Source organism: Elgaria multicarinata, chromosome 1 (assembly GCF_023053635.1).
Source record: "Elgaria multicarinata webbii isolate HBS135686 ecotype San Diego chromosome 1, rElgMul1.1.pri, whole genome shotgun sequence".
Classification (NCBI taxonomy): Eukaryota; Metazoa; Chordata; class Lepidosauria; order Squamata; family Anguidae; genus Elgaria; species Elgaria multicarinata.
In genome coordinates this window covers 76,441,908-76,465,372 of record NC_086171.1, presented here as the reverse complement: position 1 = coordinate 76,465,372, position 23,465 = coordinate 76,441,908, and the positions used below count along the sequence as shown (strand labels likewise).

General features: G+C 42.6%; 1 protein-coding gene across 6 annotated transcripts in view; it reads right to left on the bottom strand.

Moving 5' to 3' along the window:
- The window catches only part of TNS3 (tensin 3), a 315,310-nt gene that overhangs the window by 37,590 nt on the left and 254,255 nt on the right, over positions 1 to 23,465 (bottom strand). For all 6 annotated transcript variants that reach the window (XM_063130602.1, XM_063130576.1, XM_063130593.1 and 3 more), the window contains 3 exons: positions 19,995 to 20,167; positions 18,737 to 18,863; positions 18,560 to 18,643 (listed from right to left, as the gene is read on the bottom strand). In XM_063130602.1, the coding sequence (XP_062986672.1) occupies positions 18,560 to 18,643; positions 18,737 to 18,863; positions 19,995 to 20,167 (384 nt within the window). The remainder of the gene's footprint in view (positions 1 to 18,559; positions 18,644 to 18,736; positions 18,864 to 19,994; positions 20,168 to 23,465) is intronic.

The following is a 23,465-nucleotide window of genomic DNA, read 5'->3' as shown; positions in this document are numbered from 1 at the left end:
TCTGCATCGCACTGTAGGCACTTGTCTAATGTCATTGGGGAGCATATTCCAGAGGGCAGGTGCTGCAACACTAAATTTATTGATTTATATACAACATTTGTATACCATTCCATATCTAGATAGATTCCGGAACGGTAAACAAGGAAAAAAATACAAATTAGGATAAAAGAATAAAACACCATGTTAAAATAATTTTATTTTTTTAAAAGGAAACAGAATTCTGATAACACCATGGCCAGTCACTCAAGGAAGTCTTCCTGAAATAAAGGTGTTTTCAGGAGGCGCTGGAAACAGCGCAACATTGATGCTTACCTGACCTGCAGAGGCAGGGAGTTCCATAAGAAGGGGGTCACCACAGTGAAGGCTCTTCTCTGGGTGGGTTCCAAATGGGCCACAGGTCCATATGGAACCACCCTGAGCACGCTGCTCTACTACAAGTACTTCTGAGGCGAACCCTGGCGACATGGAGCAACTCAGAAGTGCTCTTTCCAAGGATGATAAAGAGCAGGCATCTGCATAAGCAATCCCAATGGTAAACTGGTTCCTAAGTTGTTTAGTGCTTTACACGTTTAACAACCAAGCCTTAAACATCTTTGAAATGGCATATGCAACACTGTGTCATGACAATCACGGATTTTTAAAAGTACTTTCTCCATCAACCTCCCCCCCACTTTTGTGATTTTTAATCCTGAGCTCAGGAGGCTACAGGAAGAGAACAATACCTCTTCCCAATCCCCTGCACTGAAAAAACAAATTAGCATTAGAATCACACAGCTCTTGAGAACTTATTTCCTTCTGAATTTTTAACTACTAGCTTCTATGCTATTTATAAAAAGAAAGATTTAGAACTAATTGCAGGGCCGTTTCAATACATGCAGCACCTCCACAGGATGTGCATAAATTCTTCAAACAAGCATTGAACACCATTGAGATTATGAAGCTTGGTGCCCACAAAGAAGCTACAATAGTTCAACCAACTGGTACAGCAGCAATCAATGGGAGGCCTCGAAAGGATTACATGCTTGTGGGTCATCTGTCAGAAAGAAAAAAAATGCTAGGATGGTAAGTTGCATCACAGATAAATGTGGTGGGGGGATAATTCTGCCAACACAGCCTATGTTCATTAGGGATCAGTTAAACAGGAGAAAGTTTTTTATATAAAAAGGTTGAACTACACCTCTTCGTTAAATAGTAAATATCACAACAACATGGATAACTTAAAGCTAAAGAAGTAACTTTCATCGGTGTCAAAGACGGAAAGCAATTTCAGTATCAAGGGCCACCACAGAAATAGATCCAAAGCCAGTGAACACATGCTAAGCCACGGTTAAGCATTTTGAACTAAACATTATGGCTTAGCATGTTGTGTGAACCATTCCTAATCACAGTGGCTAAATAACCATGGTTTAAACATGCTCACTAGCCATTTGCTGCAAAAGGATTACTTAGCATGTTGTCTGAACAGGCCTAATCTGTACTACTACCACCACCCCTTCAATGCTCAAAGGATTTCATGTACACTATTTGCTGCCTTCGGATGATCAAATACTGTCTTATGAATGAGCTTTGTACACCAGCATGCAGCCACTTTGCTCTGCCATACACAAAAGTGAGCAAACCAAGTTGATGAAGTTAGCTTCCTGTTACATCCAAACTGGGAAGCCATGGTTAATGGCTTCCAAACAAGCCAGGATCTAGAAATCATCTATAAATCATGGCATTATATCCTGGCTTGTTTGGAAGCTATAAACCAGGAAGCTATGACTAACTGCGGTTTCCTGGTTTGTTTTGCTGCTTATCTGAAGGCAGGAGTGAAGTGGCAGAAAACAGGCTGCACGCAGGTACACGAAGCTCATGCATAGCCTGGCTTATTAAGTGCATCAGATAAATTGGGCACTATCTCAGAATTTACTAAAAGGTAGGTTGCAAATGGGAAGACAGCTGAGTCTAAGACAGTCTAAGGGGTGGGCAAGTTGTGGCCCTCCAGATATTTTGGCCTACAACTCCCATGATCCCACCCCTGGTTTAAGAGATAATGGCTTGCCATGTAGAAATTTCATGGCAAAAGATTTGTATGATCTGAAGAGAAACCCTATAGTTTTGTTAGATGGGTGAGTTTGCCCAAGTAGCCGCGGTGCTGCAGAGGGGGAAGGAAGAGGCTAGGGAGGCCATAGGAAAAGTCAAATGGCTTCAGCGCCAGTTTCCTTGCCTCCCCGGCCTCATTTTCTTTCTCCATGCTCTTTTTCCGAGCAGAGAGGGAGGGGGGAGAGCACGACTTCTGAGCTCCGAGGTCGGAGGCCTGTTTTCGACTTCGGAGCCCCAAAACCGTACAATCCTACGTCTCCCCCAGATGTCATCTGGGGGAATATAGGATTACTCCCCAACGGTTTCTCTTTTGCAGGGTTAGATCTGTGATGGCTAATTCATACATCTGAGTCACTGATTGATGCTGTGGTTACTAAGTGGCAAATGTTGGACTGAAACTATCCTCAGGAGGTTCCTGCATGAACCTTTATCATCCAGCACTCCTGCAATATGCAAATACATACTGACAGACACTACAAAACAGGGTCAGTTCCATTATATCCAAATACAACGAACTACACCTGATTACACTAAAAGGTGCAATCCATAACCATGGATGTTCATGAGAGAGCCCTTTTCAGAGGGCTCTGAATTATATACAAAGCCAGTGGAGTGGGGCAGGGGCACGGCAGCTCCAAGTACAAGTATAAACCATTTGAGCAATACAACAATTGTCGCCTGAAGGAGGTCAAACCGATTTCAACTGATTCACACCCTTCAATTCTTTTGCTTTTGCTTACTTTCTGGAAACAGGCTCTCCAGAGAGTAAACTAAAGCAATCTGATATGCAAGTCTTAGCATGTTGTCTGGAAAAAAAGGGGATGCAAATACTCTGCTGCTGACTTAAGAGAGGCCCTGCTGCCCTAGGAATGCAGATGACTGCCAGGGCACCTCCCCAAAATACCAGGCTACATTGGGATGTCAACAATGACATTCACCCTAGTGGCTTTTATTTCGAGGGCGCCGCCCAGACATCTGCCCGCTTGCAGCCTATAAACAAAAAACAGGAGTGCTCTGCTTTTGAAATGGGGACAAAGATACTTTCTATCTGTTGAGAGATGCTAATAAAACAAACAACGATGCATCGTTAAGTACATGCCATCAGCTAGGCACTTACCAAACAAAAACCATTAGCCAGGTGCACCTCTTGGAATACAAGATCTCTTTCCATATTCATCCTGACTTATACTGAAATTTCAGGAAGCCATTGACAGCATGCTACTGAGTGTTCAAACTAATTGTGAAGAATGAGAATGCAAGAGCAGCCCTGCTGGGTCAGATCAAGAGATCACCTATTCGAACCCTCTGGTTCCAACAGCCCCAAGCCAGATGCTTTTGGGAAGCCCACAAACAGAAGGCAATGGCTATCCCATTACTTGGTACTTGAATCTGGTATTGCCTCTGAATACTGAGTAACAGCTGTTGATGGGCTTTTAAAATCCTCCATAAATTATCTTTTTCAAAGCCCTCTAAACTATTGGCCGCCATCTTCTGTCTGCCCCAGGTCTACTCCCAATCAATATCCCAACATCAGGTTTTTGGTTTTTTTTCAAAAAGAGGGAATTCTCTTATGTCAACACAAATCAAAAGGCTGTACAAAAAGAAATATTTTCTATTTACAATAGCATCCAGAAAAGTTTCTTGCTAAATGCAGTCTATCATCAATTGGCCCAGTCTGGCAAGACTGCAGGCAGGGACTTCCTTCCTATACTGTAACAATTAGTTATTACTGACAATATATTAAGAGAAGGAACAAGACAAAAATAAGAAAAAGGGGGGAAAAAGGAAGTGGGAGAGAAGGGAAAGGGATAGAAGAGAGGGTGCTGGGCAAAACAGACATTTGTGTATCATTACCCGCATTCAATGAAATGGCAAGATTTATTTGTTTTTATGTTTATATACTGCCTTTCCCCAAATGCCACTAAGGTGGTATACAATACAAATAAAAACAATACATAAAGACATAAAAAGCAATCAAACCCATATTAAAACATTCAAACCACGATTCACAATTTAAATGGCCAAATTAATGAGACTCCTTTCTGAAAAGCTGAAAGGGTGAGGATTCATCTTAGCTCTGAAGGGAGAGTATTCCACAATGTAGCCAAAGTGAAGCATGTTCAGTTGCACTGATTTCAGTCTGAGAGTTAAGCATGTGTTTACCTCTTCCCCTTGGCCACTGTTGACCATGTACATGCCCTTGATAGCAGGTGCTCCGATGCAAAATAAAAGGAATTATTTGATGACTGAACTGTAATTCAAAAACATGACATCAACATGTTAAACTTCCTCTTCTTGTTATGACAATGGAAAGTAAGCAATGAAATGTTTCCTATTTAGTCCACCTAGATTTAATTGTTTGAAATATTTTCTCAGCCATTAATGGGACTCCCAACTTTGCTGAATGACTCGCATCCTGATCCAGTGTGTGTGTTTCCTTGGAAGTTAAGACCCACTGATTTAAATGGGATTTACGAATCCTAAATTGGGGATTGTGGCGGAAGGTTTGTTCCATATTTCTTACGCTCATCACTTATCTTGAGAAAACTTCATTGTCAAGATATCCATTTGAGGACCTTGCAATGGTCTCTGTGCAGACTCGCTCCCCTCCTCTTTTTCATCAAAACTGAAGTTGCAGAAAATTAAGATGACAGCTCCTTAACACTCTTGCAACTTGCAAGAGGCTGCCCTACAGCACACTCAGTTGGAAATCCAGCCACATTTCACCAACACTGAAAATTCACAGAACTGCTTTTGCAATTAACAGGCAGCACAGGATTTCATATTAGTAGTGGAGAATATCCAAGAAGTTGAGGGGGAGAGAGAGAGCGGAGAGGGTCCTTTCCCAACAGTTGGTAGTTGTGCAGTTTTGTTGTAAACCAATTTTGTAAGCCAGTTTTCCCTACCTTGGTGCCCTCCAGTTGTTTTGAACGACAACTCCCGGGATTCCTGACCACTGCCCATGCTGACTGGGGCTGATGGGAGTTGAAGTCCAAAAACTCTTAAGGGAAACTGGTAAGCCTTTTTAATCAATGGACTTTTTTTTTCTTTCGTACTCCCATCGAATTCCAAACGTCAGTCTTTTTAAACCTAACATCCTACCCACACTTCCTTGAGACCAAGTCCCATTGCACTCAGAGGGGCTTACTTCCAAGCAAGCATGCCCAAGGAGCAGAGATCTGTGGAAGGGGATTCCAGAAGTTCCATCTTCTCCTCCCACCACCCTCCAGGCCATCCTGCGCAATCCACACACAGGCTGTTGCAGTTAAATGCCTGGAAAGCGCCCCACCACCACGGCGTCTGCCTTTCCCAAACACCTAAGATTTTTCTGTTTTTCTTTTCTTTTCAACCCAAACTGCCTGCATGGCTTTGTTGATGTTCTCCACCGTCCCCTCCTCCTCCTCCTCCTCCAAACTCACGCGGATCGAGTTGCTGGGCCCTGCCGGATGGGATTCCAGGAAACCCGACCAAGGAAGAGCAGAAGCGACCCAAAGTTTGCAGTTTTCGCCCTTCGTGGGGAGCGAAAGGAAGAAAGAAGCCGCTTCCTACCTATGGACGCCGTCATGGCCGAGGTTTCCCCGGGAGCCGCCGTCGTCGTGCGAAGGCGGCTGCCGTCCGAGGGAGAGAGAAAGCAGGCGCCCTCCCGGCTTGAGGCAGCAGCAGCCAGCAGCTCGGCGCGCCCAGGCGGCTCCGGAGTGGCGCTGGCCGTCGACGCCTCGGTCCTTCCCGCCCCTGGCAGCGGAAAGCCTGGATTCCCCCGACCACGCCGCGAGTTGGCTTCGGCTCCAAACTGCAGTCGGCCGGCAAGGCCAGTGGCCGGCCGGCGGGCGGGCCGAGGGAAACGAGCCTTCCAGGCAAAACAGGAAAAAGCCTCCCCCGAGCGTCGCTTGGTTGCTGCGCCCCGCGGCTAGGCGGCCTTTGCTGCGCAATTCCGGCCCTGGCGGCGAGTCCCCATTTGAATTGGACTCCAAGAAGTAAATCCTCCCCGACCCCCCCCCCCCCCACGTAGAGGTAGGGTGTGTGTGTGTGTGTGTGTGTGTGTGTGTGTGTGTGTGTGTGTGTGTGTGTGTGTGTGTGTGTGTGTGTGTGTGTGTGTGTGTGTGTGTGTGTGTGTGTGTGTGTGTGTGTGTGTGTGTGTGTGTGTGTGTGTGTGTGTGTGTGTGTGTGTGTGTGTGTGTGTGTGTGTGTGTGTGTGTGTGTGTGTGTGTGTGTGTGTGTGTGTGTGTGTGTGTGTGTGTGTGTGTGTGTGTGTGTCGCTCCCAAGCTGCTGCTGCTTCCCCTCACAAAGCGGCACCGCAGGTCAGAGGCCAAGAAGCTGCTTCAAGAGCACTTGCTCTTTGCCTTTGCTTTGCATTTATTTAGCTATGCGCGCACACCCCCCCCCCCTCCGCCGCCCCGTTTTGTTCAAAGTGACCCCTAGGCAGCCACCGCACTAAATCTGACAGGCACAACTCTCTCTCTCTCTCTCTCTCTCTCTGTGTGTGTGTGTGTGTGGTGCAGAAAACAGCTGGTGCACCCTCCAGCTGAGTAACTTTCCATAGAAATAAAAGTCCAGCTGTACTGCCCAAGTTGACGCAGGTGTCCCGATAAATTTAGCACAACCAAGGGATCAGAAAGAATAAAAAGCCTGAGAATAGCTTCCCGAGAAGTTTCTAACAAAGCAACACCAGATGCAGGCTGCTCCATGGCAGCAGTAACATAAACCTCTTCCTTATTTTCTATTCTACTCTATTCTGTTCTGTTCTATTTTCTAAATATTTTTAAAAAGGCAGTTCCCAATGTTATAGCATAACCTAGGATGGTGTTGTGCAAATAAAAGCAGGCTCGATTTGCAATTGCTGCAGCGCCCAATGGCAGGGAAGAAATCTATACCCCATCGCAATGGGGTTTCCTTTACTTTCTTACAAGAACCCACACAGTTGTCATTCATGGGTATAAAAAAAATATACGCCTGAGTGTGGATTGTTGAGTTGTGTGAATCCAGCTGTGCTAATAAACCACGGTTTGTTAATCGTGGACAATCTGCAGAGAGAACCCATGTTTGTTGTCGATTTATGAACTGTGGGTTGTTTGTGCATAACAAAACATGGTTTATTAGCACAGCTGGGTTCACACAACACAACAACCCACACTCAACCCATACTCTGGCTTATATGTGTGAACCAGGAGTCTCTCTCTCTCTTTCCCTGACACACACACACCAACACCAACAACAACCCCCTATCGACAGGGAGTTTGCTAGTTTTACATATAAATGCCAGCTTCATGGATTCTTTCTCTGGCCACACTCCAAGAGAGTATGCATGCACACATGCACAGCCTCTCTCCCCAACACACAAACTACAGGCGATGTGGTAGGGAGAAATAGCTCTCCACTCCCACCATCATTCTGGCAGGCATGTTGCTAGTTTAGGAATACACAGTGGAACATTTTTATATTAAGGCAGCGAGATGAAAGGGAAATAGAGGAGCACTCAGTGGCGGCAGCAACTTCCTCCTCAGGAGCACTGGGTTTTTCAGAGGGGATGAGCGTAGGAAATGACTTGATAAAGGGAAGAAACAAATAGGGAGATTTAAATCTCTTGGGGTATGAATCATCAGAATACTTTCAGCTTTATAGCCCAAGAATATTTGTAGACCTGGGCATATATGCTGTCTTTTAATTATGCATTAACACCACCGACAACTATTTGTAAGTGATGTGAGTTCATAGATATTTGTTCTGAGCTCATTTTATGTTGCAGGCACCCATCCAGGAATGGCAACCCCCCACCCAAACCTAAATAATACCATGTGAGGGAGCCAAACCAGGCCAGGAAATATGTTTGATTGGATCAATGTCTGTTGGTGGATTGGACAAGTTTTGATCTCCCCAGAGCTCATCTCTGAAGAATGCTAGACACAAGGCAGTACATTTGTAATGTACGCACCTCATTTGACTGAAAATGGGGTGGTTATGCATATTTTGAATACCTTGATGATTGAAGTATTGCCATTGACCATGTTCAGTCCCATCCTTCCTATCACATTCATCTCAAGTACTCACTTCAAGAAAAAGCAAATGGTTATAACTCTTGCATGCCACCCTTCTTTCAAGGAATTCAGCAAAACATACCAGAGCTTATCAGATATTATCCTTGCAACAACCATGGAAAACTGATTAGGCTGAGAGACAGCGGCTTGCTGAATTGCGTCCTGGTTGATTTGGGACTTGGAACTCAGGTAACCTTTATCCAAATCCTACACTGTATGCCTTAAACCAGCGGTCCCCAACCTTTTTGGCACCAGGGACCGGTTTCGTGGAAGACAATTTTTTCCATGGACCGGGGGGGGGGGGGCTTGAGGGGATGGTTTTGGGAAGCCCCCCCCGCCCTGCCCCACCCCCAACTCCAGCGTCCTGATTTCGCTTCGGCTGGGCGCCCAGTCGAAGCGAAGCCAGGACGCTAGGGCGGGCGGTTTTGGAATGGCGCGCCCAGAAGTCACTCTCCCACAGCGGCTTCCGGCCAGGTGCGCCGTTCCAAAGCTGCCCGCCCCAGCATCCTGGCTTTGCTTCAGCTGGACAGGCAAGATGGCGCCCCACGCCCAGGTACGCTGGGGTGGAGGTGGGGGGTGGTGAAAGCAGCTCACCTGCGCAGCCCAGTTCCTAACAGGCCACGGACCGGGACCGGTCCGTGGCCTGGGGGTTGGGGACCCCTGCCTTAAACCACATTGGTAATAATGCTTGCCTAGTAGTGTTTACACTAATGTGAGTTCATAGATATTTGCGTGCGCACGCGTGCGTGCACACACACACACACACACACACCATACACAGGTTCTAAGGTTATACTGCCTATTGCCCCTAGCTTCATCGTTCCGTTCATACACAAATTAGCTTGTGGGAAAAGACAGCAAAGCAGGGGTTAGTTGTCTGACTGAAGATGTCCCTGAAATACTCTCCCTTCTGTAAACTAATTATATGATGTATGAAATGCTATATCATTTATATTAACAATACTGTTGGATATTACCCTAAGTGATGCCTCCCCAACTGTTTGTTCCTGCACACCTGAGATTTAGAGGTATATTGTTTCGGAACATGGAGGCTGCATAAGCTCCTATGGTGCATAGATGTTGACAGGCTTGTCCTCCACAAATTTCTCCAAATATTTTGAAGAGAACTCTAGGCAAGCTGCCATCACAACATATTGTTGCAGTAAATTCCATAAATTCATTAAGCACTTTCTTTTGTCAGTCCTGAGCCTACTCCTAATCAATTTCACAGAGTGAACCAGTTTCTTAGAATTGCGAAAGGAAGGGGGCAGGGGAGTAACAGAGTACATTTTCCTGAGCATTTTGGTGGAATATATTCTTCTGCTGCAATCTGTGTGAGCTTAAAGCCATAGTTGGGTTTCTACCACCCAACCCCTTCCTTCCTGAGTCTTCTCTATGTAGGAGAATATCGTCTTGTGGTTTCAGTGACACAGAAATAATACCCCATATTTCTTTAGAAAACTTTTGTTTTTGAGGATCTCGTTAACTAAAAACACAGGGAACGGGACTTCAGCAAATGATACTTGTGGAAGGAGCCAAGCAGAACTGTGGGTCGCATAGCTTTTGTTTTCACAGCTATTTCAAATTAAGCAGCTCCACCACCTGGCTTGCCTGCCTAGTTATGCCATTACATCATCCACTGTAGCATCTTAGTATTTTCCAACCTTTTAAAGAAAGAAAGACCAGGAGCCCTGTTTCCCACATTATGCTGCTCAGCAAGAGGGCCCTTTCGTTTCATTTCCTTGGAGCTTATGATCATTACGAACCGAGTGACAATTAACAGAAGTTTTACATATTTGGTGCATGATGAGAGGAATTCTCCATCTGACATGTGGTAAGTATGCAATTCTCCTGTGCGGTGGGAGCCAAATTCCAGCAGCCAAATCCTTGCCACTTGCCAGGATTCACTTTTTTTGATAAGGACAGAAGAGTAAGGCAAACTCTTTGAGCTGCTCTTCCATCTTTTAAAAGAGGTATGGCTTTGTAGGGGCAGTGACCTATTATAGGTCAGCACACATTCAGTATAACCTCTGCAGTGGGCATCACTTTTAGTATCTGGATGTTGTTTTTTAACGGATCTTTTAAGTAGTGCTAAAATACTTTAAATATTTTAAATATTTTAAAAATTGAAACAATAGCAAACTTCTATTTAAATGAGTGTTGTACACTTATAATACCATATGTATAAGTCTCTCTGTGTGTTTATATAATGCAACCCTCTACACACTTTAGAGTAAGTTCCATTGAATTCAATGGGATTTATTTCTAAATAAACATGCATCAGACTGTGCTCTTTGTCAGTCTCCAGTGCATTCCTGGATGCCCTTCCCTGGACAAGACAAGACACTGCTATCAGTAAACTAGTGGTGGCTGATGAACTAAGCTTATGAATGAACTTTAGCTTATGAATGAACAAAGACATAAACAAAAAATATTTCCTTCCAACATTTTACAATATGTTGCCTGTTTTCACAGGTCTTCATATGCACAGAGAAGGTTCAGGTAAAATTGTTCCTGCTTGAATGTGACAGGGTGCACTGAGATTACTTTTTAAAGACCCTTCAACCATACAAACATAAATTTCAGCATCAGGCAAATAGCTTTTTATTTTCCTGGGCCTTTTAATTTTTTAAAATGTTTTATTGTATTTTTAATGCTTCTTTTATCTGCGATTCTTTCAATTTTATTGTTGTTTGCATGTATTCTATCATTTTCAGTTATACGTCATTTGGGAAATATTTATATTGAAGGGTGACCTATCAATTCTTTAAAAAAAGCAAACATTTTTTTACAGATCTCCTATTCAGGAAAATCCAGCCTGCTGCTTGCTGAACAAGAGATATACATCCTTTGCTTTGTAGCAAATGTTTATCTTGATCTAACATTACAAATTGCCCAGCAGTATCGTTGTCAGAAAATTAAACAGTATGTAGCCCTAAGAGAAACATCTGGTCAAGTTCCCTCTGCCCTGCATTTTGGGACTGACTAACCCTTAGAAATTCAGAGTAAGCACAACAAGGAGGACAATGCAAACATTCAAGAGCAAGAATAAGCTATGGAGCCAAGGGAAGCTGTATCACAGGGAAACATGAGCCACTTTCCATTTAGCTACTACTGTGGATGTGATTTCTGACAGTAGATTTCCAAGGTATGCAAATCTGCTAAGTTATGCAACAGGAGCCTCTGTAATCAAATGTTACTCCAAAAATTTAAGCAATTAGATAGATAATTGTAAGGAGATACAGCAAAATGAAGTCAGGTAAATATGGGCTGATCCTACTCCTTCCTTCTGCATTTAATAATAATTACCATTCCCTTTATATTAGCTATGGATTGAATACAGCCAGACCCACATACACTTAGTAATGACATATTTGGCTACTGTAAAAGCGCTACAGTAAAATCCAGTCATGAGTAAAACAATCGAATGGGACAAGTCAAAACGAAAGTTGGCTTGATTGTACCTGAAATAAATAAAAGGAAGTAGAATTAAAGAAGAATTTATGGAAAACATAAATAAAGAAGAATTTATGGAAAACATGGGTTCACAGGTGTGGGACGATGCCAGGATCATGTTCAGTCAGAAAGCAGCCCATAACTTCCTCACTGCTAGCATACATAAAGCTACCATATAGGTAACAAACTCATGTACATTGGCCAGCAAGCATCTAATGTTTAAATAATCTAATTAACCTTTTGAAAAGAAACAAATCTATAGTTAGGTGAGTTATAGAATAAAATACACAATATCACTCTGTCAGGACTCATTTGCACAGTGATGGACATTTATTGGCCTCTTAAAAATGTTACTGATCAAATATACATTGGATGTGCTTTTAAATCTAACTTGAGTAAAGCACACATCTAACACATATCTAATTACATTTAATTTTTAAAATCACCCTGAGGGATTGGGATTCTTCATATATTTGAAGTCCATTTTCATTTCTTCAGTGGATCTTACAATCAGAGTCATGCTGAGATGACATGACAGAGAGGAAATTGAATAACTCAACATCAATTACAGAATTTAATACATTTTTAGCTGTGTAATTATTTATCTTTATACTGTTCTGATTTTATCTGTATGCCACCCTGAGATCCCAGTGATAATAGGGTGGGATACAAATGTTTTAATAAATAAATAAATAAAATTGCGCCCTGCTTTCTCTACCCTGCAGGTGTATAAAAACACAGTTTTCCTAAATGTTAGCCTGACATTAGCAACATTTTTTTTTCCAAATATGGAATCATGGATTTATGGATACATACTTTTAAAGAAGGAAAACCTTCTTCAATTCAATATAATGCACTTTTGGGCATCACATGCTGCACAAGGCCAGGAACTCAGCTGGCCCTGGGAGAAGTAACCACTCTTCCCACCACCATCTGAGTCCTTTTGTGCAGTGGGCAGCGCCCCTATGGCGACAATGCGTGTTGTGCAAAGCGGGGGTCTCGGCCAGCATTATGAGGAGGGGCTGCTCCTTCCAGCGCCCCAGCCGAGTCTCTTTCGCCATGGCTCCCTCTGCACAGAGAAAGGCCAAATGGGAGAGAGTGGGGCACTGGTACAGTAAAGCATGGGGGTGCATGGAGAAGCAGGCAACCACACCGTTGGTAGCAGTGCTGAAGTTAAGGAAAAAGTCTAAAGAAGAGGCCTCATGGAATCTTTATTTTTTTGGAATTACTTAAGAGCATCGGGGTAATTGCTATTACCATGTGGCCAACCAGCCATTGGCCAGGGAACAACAAGGCAGGACATGGTGCAACAGCACCCTCCCACCCATGTTCCCCAGCAACTGGTGCAAACAGGCTTACTGCCTCGGATACTGAAAGTAGCACACAACTATCAGGGCTAGTAGCCATTGATAGCCTTTGCCTCTAGAAATTTATTCCTTAAGCCCCTTCCAACTAAGAAAAGGGCAAGAGATAGATAGATAGATAGATAGATAGATAGATAGATGACAGATAGATAGATAGATAGATAGATAGATGACAGATAGACAGATAGATAGATAGATAGATAGATAGATAGATAGATAGATAGATAGATGCATGCTCTTTTTGTTTTTGGATTTTTGGGTGAGCTCAATAACAAGTTCCAACAAAACACTGGTAGTTACTGGCCATACAGGGCTGGTCTGGGAAGTTGAGTAGCCTCTTGGTATCTGAATGAAGGAGAGTATCATGCAAGGGTCAACAGATGGAGATAACATGGGGATTCCCTCCAGGAGATGGGCTTTGGAGGCCAAGCCTTTCCCCTTGTAGAGAAACCCCAGGAGGCTATGTGGGCCAGATTGGGGAAGCTGTGGGCCATGTGTTCTGCACCCCCACTTCACAGACTATGCAGCTTGGAGTGGCTCGATGAAAGTTGGAGATTTTTAAGCCGAGATTGAATAAACCGCTCTCTGTGGACAACTTTTTGGTTGAATGAATCCTGCCTCTGTGCCAGGCAGTTTGCTCTACAGACCTCTGGAAATCCCTCCAAGCCCTGTGATTGGGAAAGAGTGTCGAAGCACAGGACATTTGTGGGGCAGAGCTCAAATCTCTGGCAAGCCACTCAGTGCAGAATGTTTTAACTTGTGTATCATAGTTATACAAAGGGACCTCAATTCACTGGCTGACGCAGAAGACAAATGGGTCTTTATAAGTCCCAGAGTGGGTTACACAGAGCATATTTGTTCCTTCACAGCCACACAAGGATCCCCCATTGGGGGGAAAAAACAGCTACTCTCATACTGCCAACGACCGGACAGTTTCCTCTATAGATTTTTTTAAAAAAGTTTACGTTTAATCAAAAACCCAGTAGAAACTAGATACTGCTTGTAGGACGTCCTGCTTAAGGGCCAGATTGCTTACCTGACAGACAGGTTAAACATAGCTGAAAGTCAATATACACAATGCTCTTTTGTGTTACACAAGCAGCCTTGACTAGCTGTGGACATACATTCACATGGTCAAATGTAATGTGTGGACTGACCAAGCGTGGATATTATCCAGAGCAATGAGGAGAATTATGGGGAATTGTGGTACTACCGACATCATGATATCATCATCATTAGAGTCATGAAATCCTGAAGTGCACCAGACCAGGAAGCCTCAGCATGGATGTTGAAATCCTCCAAGAAAATGCACCTGGGAGTCTCCTACTCCACCACTGAAATCATCACCTCTGTTAGTTGAGGCAGGGACATTGTTAGGCACCAACACTGTGAGTAACAGAATTCCTACCCTTTCAACACTAGGTAAGGACACTAACTTGTTAAACCTTTATTAAAATACAAAGTAAATAGAAAATAACCATACAAACATAAAAAACAAATAAAATATCAATAAAATCACTAAAACTGATAACATCAATAGCCTCTCGACTAAGCTCCAATATTTACAGGAATTATAAGCAGCCCAAGTCCTGTCTGAGTAGAAACACTTATGCCTGCCATCAGAAGGTCCTCAGAGAAGGAATTAGATGGGACTCGCCTCGCTTGGCAAAGATTTCCACAGCAGCCACTGAGTAGGCCCCTTCTCAAGTTCCTGCTAATAGCACTTCACATGTTGGTGGGACAGAAACAAGTGCCTGCCCTTGAAGATTTAAAACTTGGATAAGCTCTTAAGGGGGAATATGATCTTTTAGATAACTTGATCCAAAGTATAAGGCCTAACTAATCATAAACAGGATTTTCAATTTTGCCTGAAAATGATCCAGTAGCCAACCAAGTTGTTGAAACATGGGAGTGGTAGGCTCCCTTTAACCAGCCCTGGTCCTTAGTCTAGATGCAACATTCTGAACCAAAGGAAGTTTTTGAACACTCTTCAAAGGCATTTCCACACAGAGCACATTACAATAGTCCAAATGTGATAGAACTAAGGCACGTGTTTCCATGGCAAAATCTCACATCTCGAGAAACAAGTGGAGATGCATCCAGATTCAGGGCTGCATCCAGTATCCTTCAAGGGGAGTGCACCCCATCCAAGGGAGGTTGAACCTCCTATTCCCTGATCTGCCTTTCTACTGACCAGGAGCAACTCTGTCTCATCTGGATTAACCTTCAATTTCATTACTGATGTCAGGCATTGATTCAGAATTTGGAACTGGAAGACTGCTATGCCTGGAAAGGGAGATGAGATTACATATTCTACAATGATCCCAGCTTCTTGCCCACCAAGTCTATGCTGCTGCTAAACCAAGAAACCTGATGGACATAACTGGGAAGGGTTTATACATGCACACATACCCTACCTTTATGCAGCAATAATATATGCATGTTCAGCATGTTCATCCAGGATTGAATCCTGAATGGATTCAACTAATAATGGTGCCATGCAACTCAATAGCTTCAATCTACCACTACAGGCTCCCCCAAACATATCATAACAACAGTACCATCCAATAGCTGCAGAATTAAAATCAGCAGATGAACATCATAAACAAAATAGCAGCACTAAACACAGAATGCACAGTATAATGAGTGGAAAGTGCACAGAGAGCAATTCACATACATTCTCAGTCACTTTCATTGGATTCCTGCAGTGTTGAATATGTGGGGGTGCCTTTGAAAATGATCTGGAAACCAGCTGGTCCAAAATAGTGCAGCGTGGTTGTTATCAGGGACTGGTTGACACAATTATATTACACCAGTGTTTTGTGATCTGCACTGGTTTCCAGTCCTTTCCACGCCCAATTGAAAGTGCTGTTACTAACTTTTAAAGCCCTAAATAGCTTGGGGCCAGGCTACCTAAAAGATCATCTCCTCCGAAATATACCTACCTGATCTTCAGAGGCCCTCCTCTGGGTTCGCTCGCCAAATGAAGTGAGGTGGGTGGTTACTAACAAGGGGCCTTTTCAGTGGTGGCACTCCGGTTGTGTATGCCTTCTCAACAAAGTCTCACATTATGGTGCGATATGAAGACTTTTTTTTACTTATTTCCCCATACTTTTTAATCCTTCACAGTTTTGCCTTTACATGTGTTGTGTACTCTGCTACTGGATTTTACTCTGGTTTTATTCTATTTAAAACTTTTAAAGTTTTTATATTATGTTCAATCATATTACATCTAAGGGTTTTGATTTTTGTGAACTGCCCAGAGAGGTTTGGCTATTCAGCAGTATAGAAATGTAATTAAAAATAAATACATGAACAAATAAATGCTTACAGCCGCTTAGTCAGTGTTATTATCTTGACTTTCTTACTTTTATACTGTTAGTTTTATTGTCCCCTGTGCCTATTCGGTGCCTTCTCTTCCCTCTCTTATTGTTTTATTATGATTTTATTGGAATGTAAGCCTATGTGGCAGGGTATTGCTGTTTTATTCTTTTGCTGTGTACAGCACCATATACATTGATGGTGCAATAATAATAATAATAATAATAATAATAATAATAATAATAATAAAAATGGCTGATGCTGCGAGGGAAGAAGAGGGCACAAGATGGACAGAAAAGTGGCTTTCCTAAAACCATTGAATATATGACTGAGAGTTGAACTAGGAACTTCTTCAGACATTCATTCAGAGAGAATGAATGTGCATTGGGGGCGGGGGGGGGAGAGAGCATCATAGCAGCAGGCTCTGACCCTGACCTATGCTCATTTATTACAATGTGCTCAGAGAGTGGTAGCATTTATGCTTGACACCAAGCAGGATTGGGTGTTCTAAATGGATGCGGAAAGCCAGGGTACACATGTTTTGAATAAGCAGATAAAATATCAAGATCCACGTTGCAGGTGGCACACTAAGGGAATAAACACTGATAACTAACTCTCCTTTACCGTTTAATCAATGGGGCTTCAAGTAGGAAGCCTACCAGCAGTTTAATTTGAAGATCAGATGATCCCAAAGTGTCTGCTAAGCTTTAAAAGGGGGGGGGGAGAGGTCTAGTGAACTGACAAGCAGAAATATTCTGGTTGCAGTGGTTACCCCGCCCCAAACCACTTTCACTAACTATGTGACAACGTATTTTGGTATGCAGAAATACAAAACAGTCTGGCTTGACTGAACATGCACAGATTGTAGTAGTCTGACAAACATGTTTTTGTCAATGAGGAAGAGGAAAGGGAAAAATACCACCAGAAATGAATCAAACAGTTACCAACATGCCCCAATAACAAGAATCTACTACTGGGAAATTCTGCCCAGTGCCTGTTATGTAAACCAAAGAATAATTCAGCTTCTTCACCACGGAGGATCACGCTGCCAATGTAACCTAAAGCGACCTGCAGTTGGTCCCTATTTACTAGCGAGATGCCCAGATTCCTGTGACCTGTCTCTAGTAAATCACTGTCCCCACTGCACCTTTTGGGTATTAATATTACTACTATTTTACCTCTCCCCACACCCCCTTCTGAGATGTGTGTGTGTGTGTATACCCCCCCTAATCCTTTTTTACTGAATAGATTTTAGAACTCTGAAGGCAATATTTTAAAGGAATCAAGCATACAATGGAATGCTTCAGTGATAAGTGTGGTGACATTGCTTAAAGCAGCCTTCCTCAACCTGGGGCGCTCCAGATGTGTTGGACTACAACTCCCAGAATCTGGGAGATGCAGTCCAACACATCTGGAGCGCCCCAGGTTGAGGAAGGCTGGCTTAAAGCAACCAAATGACTGAATTTGCAGACTGTCCAGAAAAATGTTATGAGCACGAAAAGTCTTCTATGCAGCTTTTGTTTTCATCAAGCTTCAGTCTCTACTGACTGCGCCAGAGACAAGATACCTAAAATGTAACTCATTAGAAGAGGCCAACCTCAGAAATATGTTTACCCTGGCATGGATTTCTCTGTAAATGGTTAAGCGTTTTAACTGCCTAAACCGACAAAGGTACAGTATCGGATCCACACCGGGCCTCTCACTCTGCAACGGGTTTGTTTTATTATTACTACTGCTGAAACATGCCTGAGTATTTCAGCTGACCAGATGCAAAAGGAGACGGTTCCTGCACTTTGTATAGTTGTGCAGAAGATGGAATTTTGACAGGTGCAGCTTATCACACCTGCTGAAAATTCCCTCTTCTACATGACTGTTAAATGTTCAGGAGGCCTATCCATCAATCTATCATTTCTTCTAGGCTGCTTTTAAGATAAAAAACCACACAAAGTGCATTCAATAAAAGAAATCATAAAAACCATGTTACAATAAAATCCATAGAAACAGAGATTGCCAAATCACCCAGCTGGTTTTGCTTTTTTGACTATTAAGCAGATCGCTTAAAAAGCTGCAGCTACTTTACGCAAGGCAGACCTAATTATCACTACAACTTTTATCTTCATGAAAGCAGAGGTCCATGTAAAGGTCTCCCTCCCCTCCATGAAAAGGACAGGCATAATGAAGCTTACGAACGGCTTCAGTACGAATGTCTTCAAGAAGACATTCATGGTAAAATAAATATTGTGAATGCCTTTCACACAGGTTGCACTTTATTACACTAAAAAAGTCAACTGCATTCTTACCAAGGACAGTTCTGTACATCTCTGAGGGGACATTGCTCTGATGACCAGGTGGACTCAGTTGCTGGTAATGCAGGGGAGTTTTCACTGTATGAGAAAGGAGATAAAACAAACTGTTTGTTATAAATATAAGGTACAGGAGTAAATAAGCTACTTTTTTTTGATCCACTGCCCACATACCATAGGGAGTCTCTGGTGATACTGGAAATGCTGGCGTAGCTGGGATTGATTCATTCCCGCTTTTGGTTGGCGAGAAGACACTGCCATCTACCTCATCCAAATCTTCTTTGTAGCGCACAGCACCCACCTAGAATGTAAAATGGAAATGTGGCAGAAATACATTTTTCACAAGCATATGCACACCTCCTACGTATATATTTATTTACTCACTCTTAAATTGGAAAGATCTCAGCACCCTTAAATCCACTGACCGATGGACACATGCAACAAGGGCCAGATTGGCACCTTGTGTCAAATCATTATGATCCCATCATGGTAACACTAGGTCCCTCTTGTGCATTTATACCACATAGGTCACACAATGACCTTTATTGCCATATTTTGAATAATATGGAATAAAAAGAAGGAAATAACACTATGAAAGCAGTATGTGGTATACCCCAAAAATTATCAATACACTTCAATACCGCCACAAAGCAGTAGTGTAGATCTAACCTAAGTGTCAATTGATCTGGAGAAACAGCCACTAATCCCATTGCTAACTTTATGCCTTCCTATGTACGCAAAAATAATAACAGAGCTGGTTCCAAGTCATTTTGGTCCTTCGGACAAGAGACGTTTTGCCCCATTTTGCCCCTAGATATGTGAAGAGAAGAAGACAATGCAAAGCACTTTCCCTTACTAGTTGCCTAACTAGATTGAGTCTCAAAACATCTGATGATACAGAAGGGAACCTCAGGGCAAAGACTTCCAAGGAGTACCTCTCATTAACAGGCTCATGAAATCTATGGCTGTAGAATGCACTATATATTCTGTAGCATAGCTCACAGCCCATGTGCCTCCTCCAGCAGAGGCGATGGCAGTGAAGATAATGGGGCGGACAAAAATCTCTGGAATCCAAAAAATGCCCAGCCCTGCTTGCCCTCTATTTACTCTGGCCATGAAATAATAATAATAATAATAATAATAATAATAATAATAATAATAATAATAATAATAAGTGATATTGTGCTTAAAGAGATTTAAACCCATTATCTCAGCATTACATAAAACAAACCTGTATGGTAGGCCAATATTATTATAAGACCCAGATTACGAAGTTACCATATCAATGATCACAACCATTTCTAAACAAGTAGCAACACAAAAAGGAATTTCTGCTTCTTACTTGTTATGTTGGTACCTGAAAAATATGCTGAGGCAGGAGCCAAGCATACCCAACACTTCACTTCTTTTCACTCAAGTAATTCTTGCTTACCTCTTTGGTCTCCCCTCCAGGGACGAATGAACCTGGACTTTCAAGGTGGTCAATGGCAGGAGACTTTGTCCACCCACACTTGGCATACGATGCTTGTGCTGGGACATCATTGTCATACTGTCCAAGGCTTAACTTTCTGCTTCGTCCACCCAATATGTCATCCTCTTGGGAACCTGGGAATACAAATGCAGAGCTAAGTGTTTTCTGGTTACTCCATTCAAATTCAGTCAAGTACTTTGCAGCAAAATCCCTTGGAAAGTATTATAAGTAAGAATCACGTAGAATGAAGTCTGGGTAAAGGGATCTAATCCATTAGCAAGGTTAAATCATAACAAAGTAGAACCATATATCTGAAGTGCTTCCGCCATGACAGACAAGGGCTGTTTTCTGATCTGATCTGCCCCACTTCCAACTTTCTGGGTCAGTGGACACATTTGGAATTTTGAGAAAGTGTCAGCGGCACTCGCCAAATGGCTGACAAAAAGGGGTTGGAGGCTTGCCCATTGATAAAATGTCTATCATGATGGCTATGACTGGTCGAACACACTCATTTCTCAGAAGGCAAATGGTGAGATTGAAAGAAAAGTAACTTGCTCAAGAACCTAAGTTTAAGGCAGAGATGGGACCAAAACCGCTCTCCACTATCCAAATAAAGATAGTGCTAGAGGACAGCACTTTATATAAAAAATGGAATAAAAATCAGGAAGGCCAAGAGAAGTGTCCATGTGCACATTCCTGCCCATGGACACCAGGTTGGAGACCTTGACCTTAACAGAAGCAGGTGCTTTGGGGCAGCCTTGATTCTTTGTTGGAATCCTTTGGGGAAAGCCACAGCCCAAATATATCTGGGCAGGGGGAGGCATTCCCAGAACTTTCTGAAGGCCCAACAGAGACACTAAAGTGGGATATAGCAGCTGAAATAACGTGGAGCAGGTGTAGACTGGGTTTTAGATAATTTTTGGTGCCCTTGTGATCCTGCAAGTGATTTGCTGGAGTCCCTGAGGGGAGTGGTGGAGAGGGAGGAGCCACCATAGAGGTTGTAATGGGCAGAAGGTGCTATGGCAGTGGGGTATGGGTATGCCAGGTATCAGGAAGGTGACCTCAACATCTAATGTCTTATTTCAATTTCTGTCCAATCCTTTAGATTGGATAACAGTGCTGACCTTTCTGCAGACCCCTCAAGTCTTAAAAGAGCTCCTGAGAAATGCCAATTCCAGTGGCAGCACAAGATGTCCTGTCATGCTGCTCCCACCACCACCACCACCGCTGTATGAGAGATCAGGCTGAATGAGAGATCTAGTTATTTATTTAAGACATTTGTATGCTGCCCAATAACATAACATTCTGTACAGGCAGCCTCTCTGGAAAGCCACCCCGGCCCAAATGCCACACTTAGAGAGCTCCTTCCTCAAACTGAGGATGGTGAGGTGGCTCTGGAGGCTGCTTGTACAGAATGTTATGTTATTGGGCAACATACTAATTTCTTAAAAAAATAACTAGATTTCCCCCTTTATTTGGGACTTGACCTCAGCCATGGAATGAATCCTACCACCAATTCTCTTTTTACCAAAGGGGGATTCCAGAATATCACTAAAGTTCTTATAAGCCACAAAAAGTTTCACAGGAGAAAAATTAACATGTAATCCAATAGCAATGTTTTCTAAAGAAAATTCTTCTGCATATTTTCTGAAGAGAGGGTGGGAAGAGAAAAAGTCAACTGCCTTAAACTAGCTGAAGCCAATTTACAGCATTATGACTAGCTAACATTATAAGCAGAGAAAGCTTGTGTAGTCAGTTTTCAAAACAGTGGTTTATTTTATCAGTGTTATAGGAACAAAAGGACACCACAAATATGTTACAATTTCTCTTGACTATCTTTTTGCAGGTATAAATGAACAGATGACAGGGTATTTTTTAAAATATATGTTGCAGTTTAAACCAAAGAAAGTTCACCTAGATAAAAAGCAGAAGTACCTGTGCTGGTCCATTATAAAAATTTCCCTACAGATAATTACTACCAACCAACAAACACAAAGTACTACACCAACTTTCAAGTTCATCAGAGCTCTTATTTAGGCTGGATGCTAAGCAAGAGACAGACAGACAGAGAGGGAGGGAGGGAGGAAAGGAGAGAAAAAGATGTTGCTGTGGCCGAAATGGATGCCCCAAAGTCTACCACTTGTAAACATTTTCAGACGGAATAGAGGAAGAGTTATGCAGATTAGATTGTGCCTGGTGAAAAAGTTCTCAGGTTACCATAGGGCGTATTGGGACAAAGTCATGGCCACTCTTCCCTTGAAAATATAGAAGCCAGCAGTTATTTGAAGTTTCATATAGAGCTCAATGCTGTGAATTATGAGCTTTCCCTTCTCTTTCCTACCCTTTCTATTTTGATTATCTGATGGAATCTTTTATATCTCTGTGTGGTGTCACAATTCAAGACAACTGTGTCCACAACACAGCTCTACCATCACACCCTACAGAAATAAAGTTAATTTCCTCATTTTCATTGACACATGGGGGTGGTATTACCAAGGTCACTTTATAGACATCAGAGCATCCATGCACTTATGGTGCTGCCAGTCTGGGGCTAAAATATAAATTTCACCCAATAATTAATTTTATTGGCCCAGTTCACATATGACAACAACCGAGGGGTTGTTGTTGTTTTTCAAATCCTGGGGTGTTGTGAATAAGCCAGTCTGCTAATTCATGCTGCTCCACTGCTTCAGCTACCAATGAGAGTGGCTGAACAATCCAAGGATGCAAGGCAGGTGGGCATCCAAGACGAACATAAAAAGAGAGAATAATCTCAGGATGCTATAAACGAATTTATTGCTGAAAAGCCCGACACGTTTTGGACTCTTGCTTTTTGTTAGGCCTTCTTCAAGGGGTTGTAACAATGTCTGCAGAAATTATTAACAACAAATTGTTTTGTCCCTGGGCTGTTTAATATGATGTCTAAACCAGGAACTCTGGCTTGTCTCTCCCCTGAGTTAGAACTCATGGTTGTTTACCTGTTCCCGCTGGCAAAAGGAGCAAACTAACAGTGTGAACTAGCTTGCTGGCTCAATCCTGACAACAGTTGCTGTTGTTTTAAATTCAGTTGTCCTTATTGTGAACCAGGCCTCTGTCTCTTGACTTGTAAAGCAACCCCTTACTCTTTGTCCAGACTATTTACTATGCTGCCTTGGATCTTGGCAAGCTTTCCTGAAATACAAATGAGCACACTTAGAACATGCTTCCTTTCCCAGCTAAGGAACGAACTCCTTCTTGTGAGGAAAGAAGAGGGGGGAACCACAGTGCTCGTGATAACAAAGAGTTATACCCAATGGTTATATTATCATAATATCATGGAAAAATCTCATGAGATGGTAAGTTTATCTTTCATTCTCTCTTTCAGCTAAGTTCTCTAGAATGAGATCTTTATAAACACTACTGAAATGGAAAAGTACACATATACAACATTAA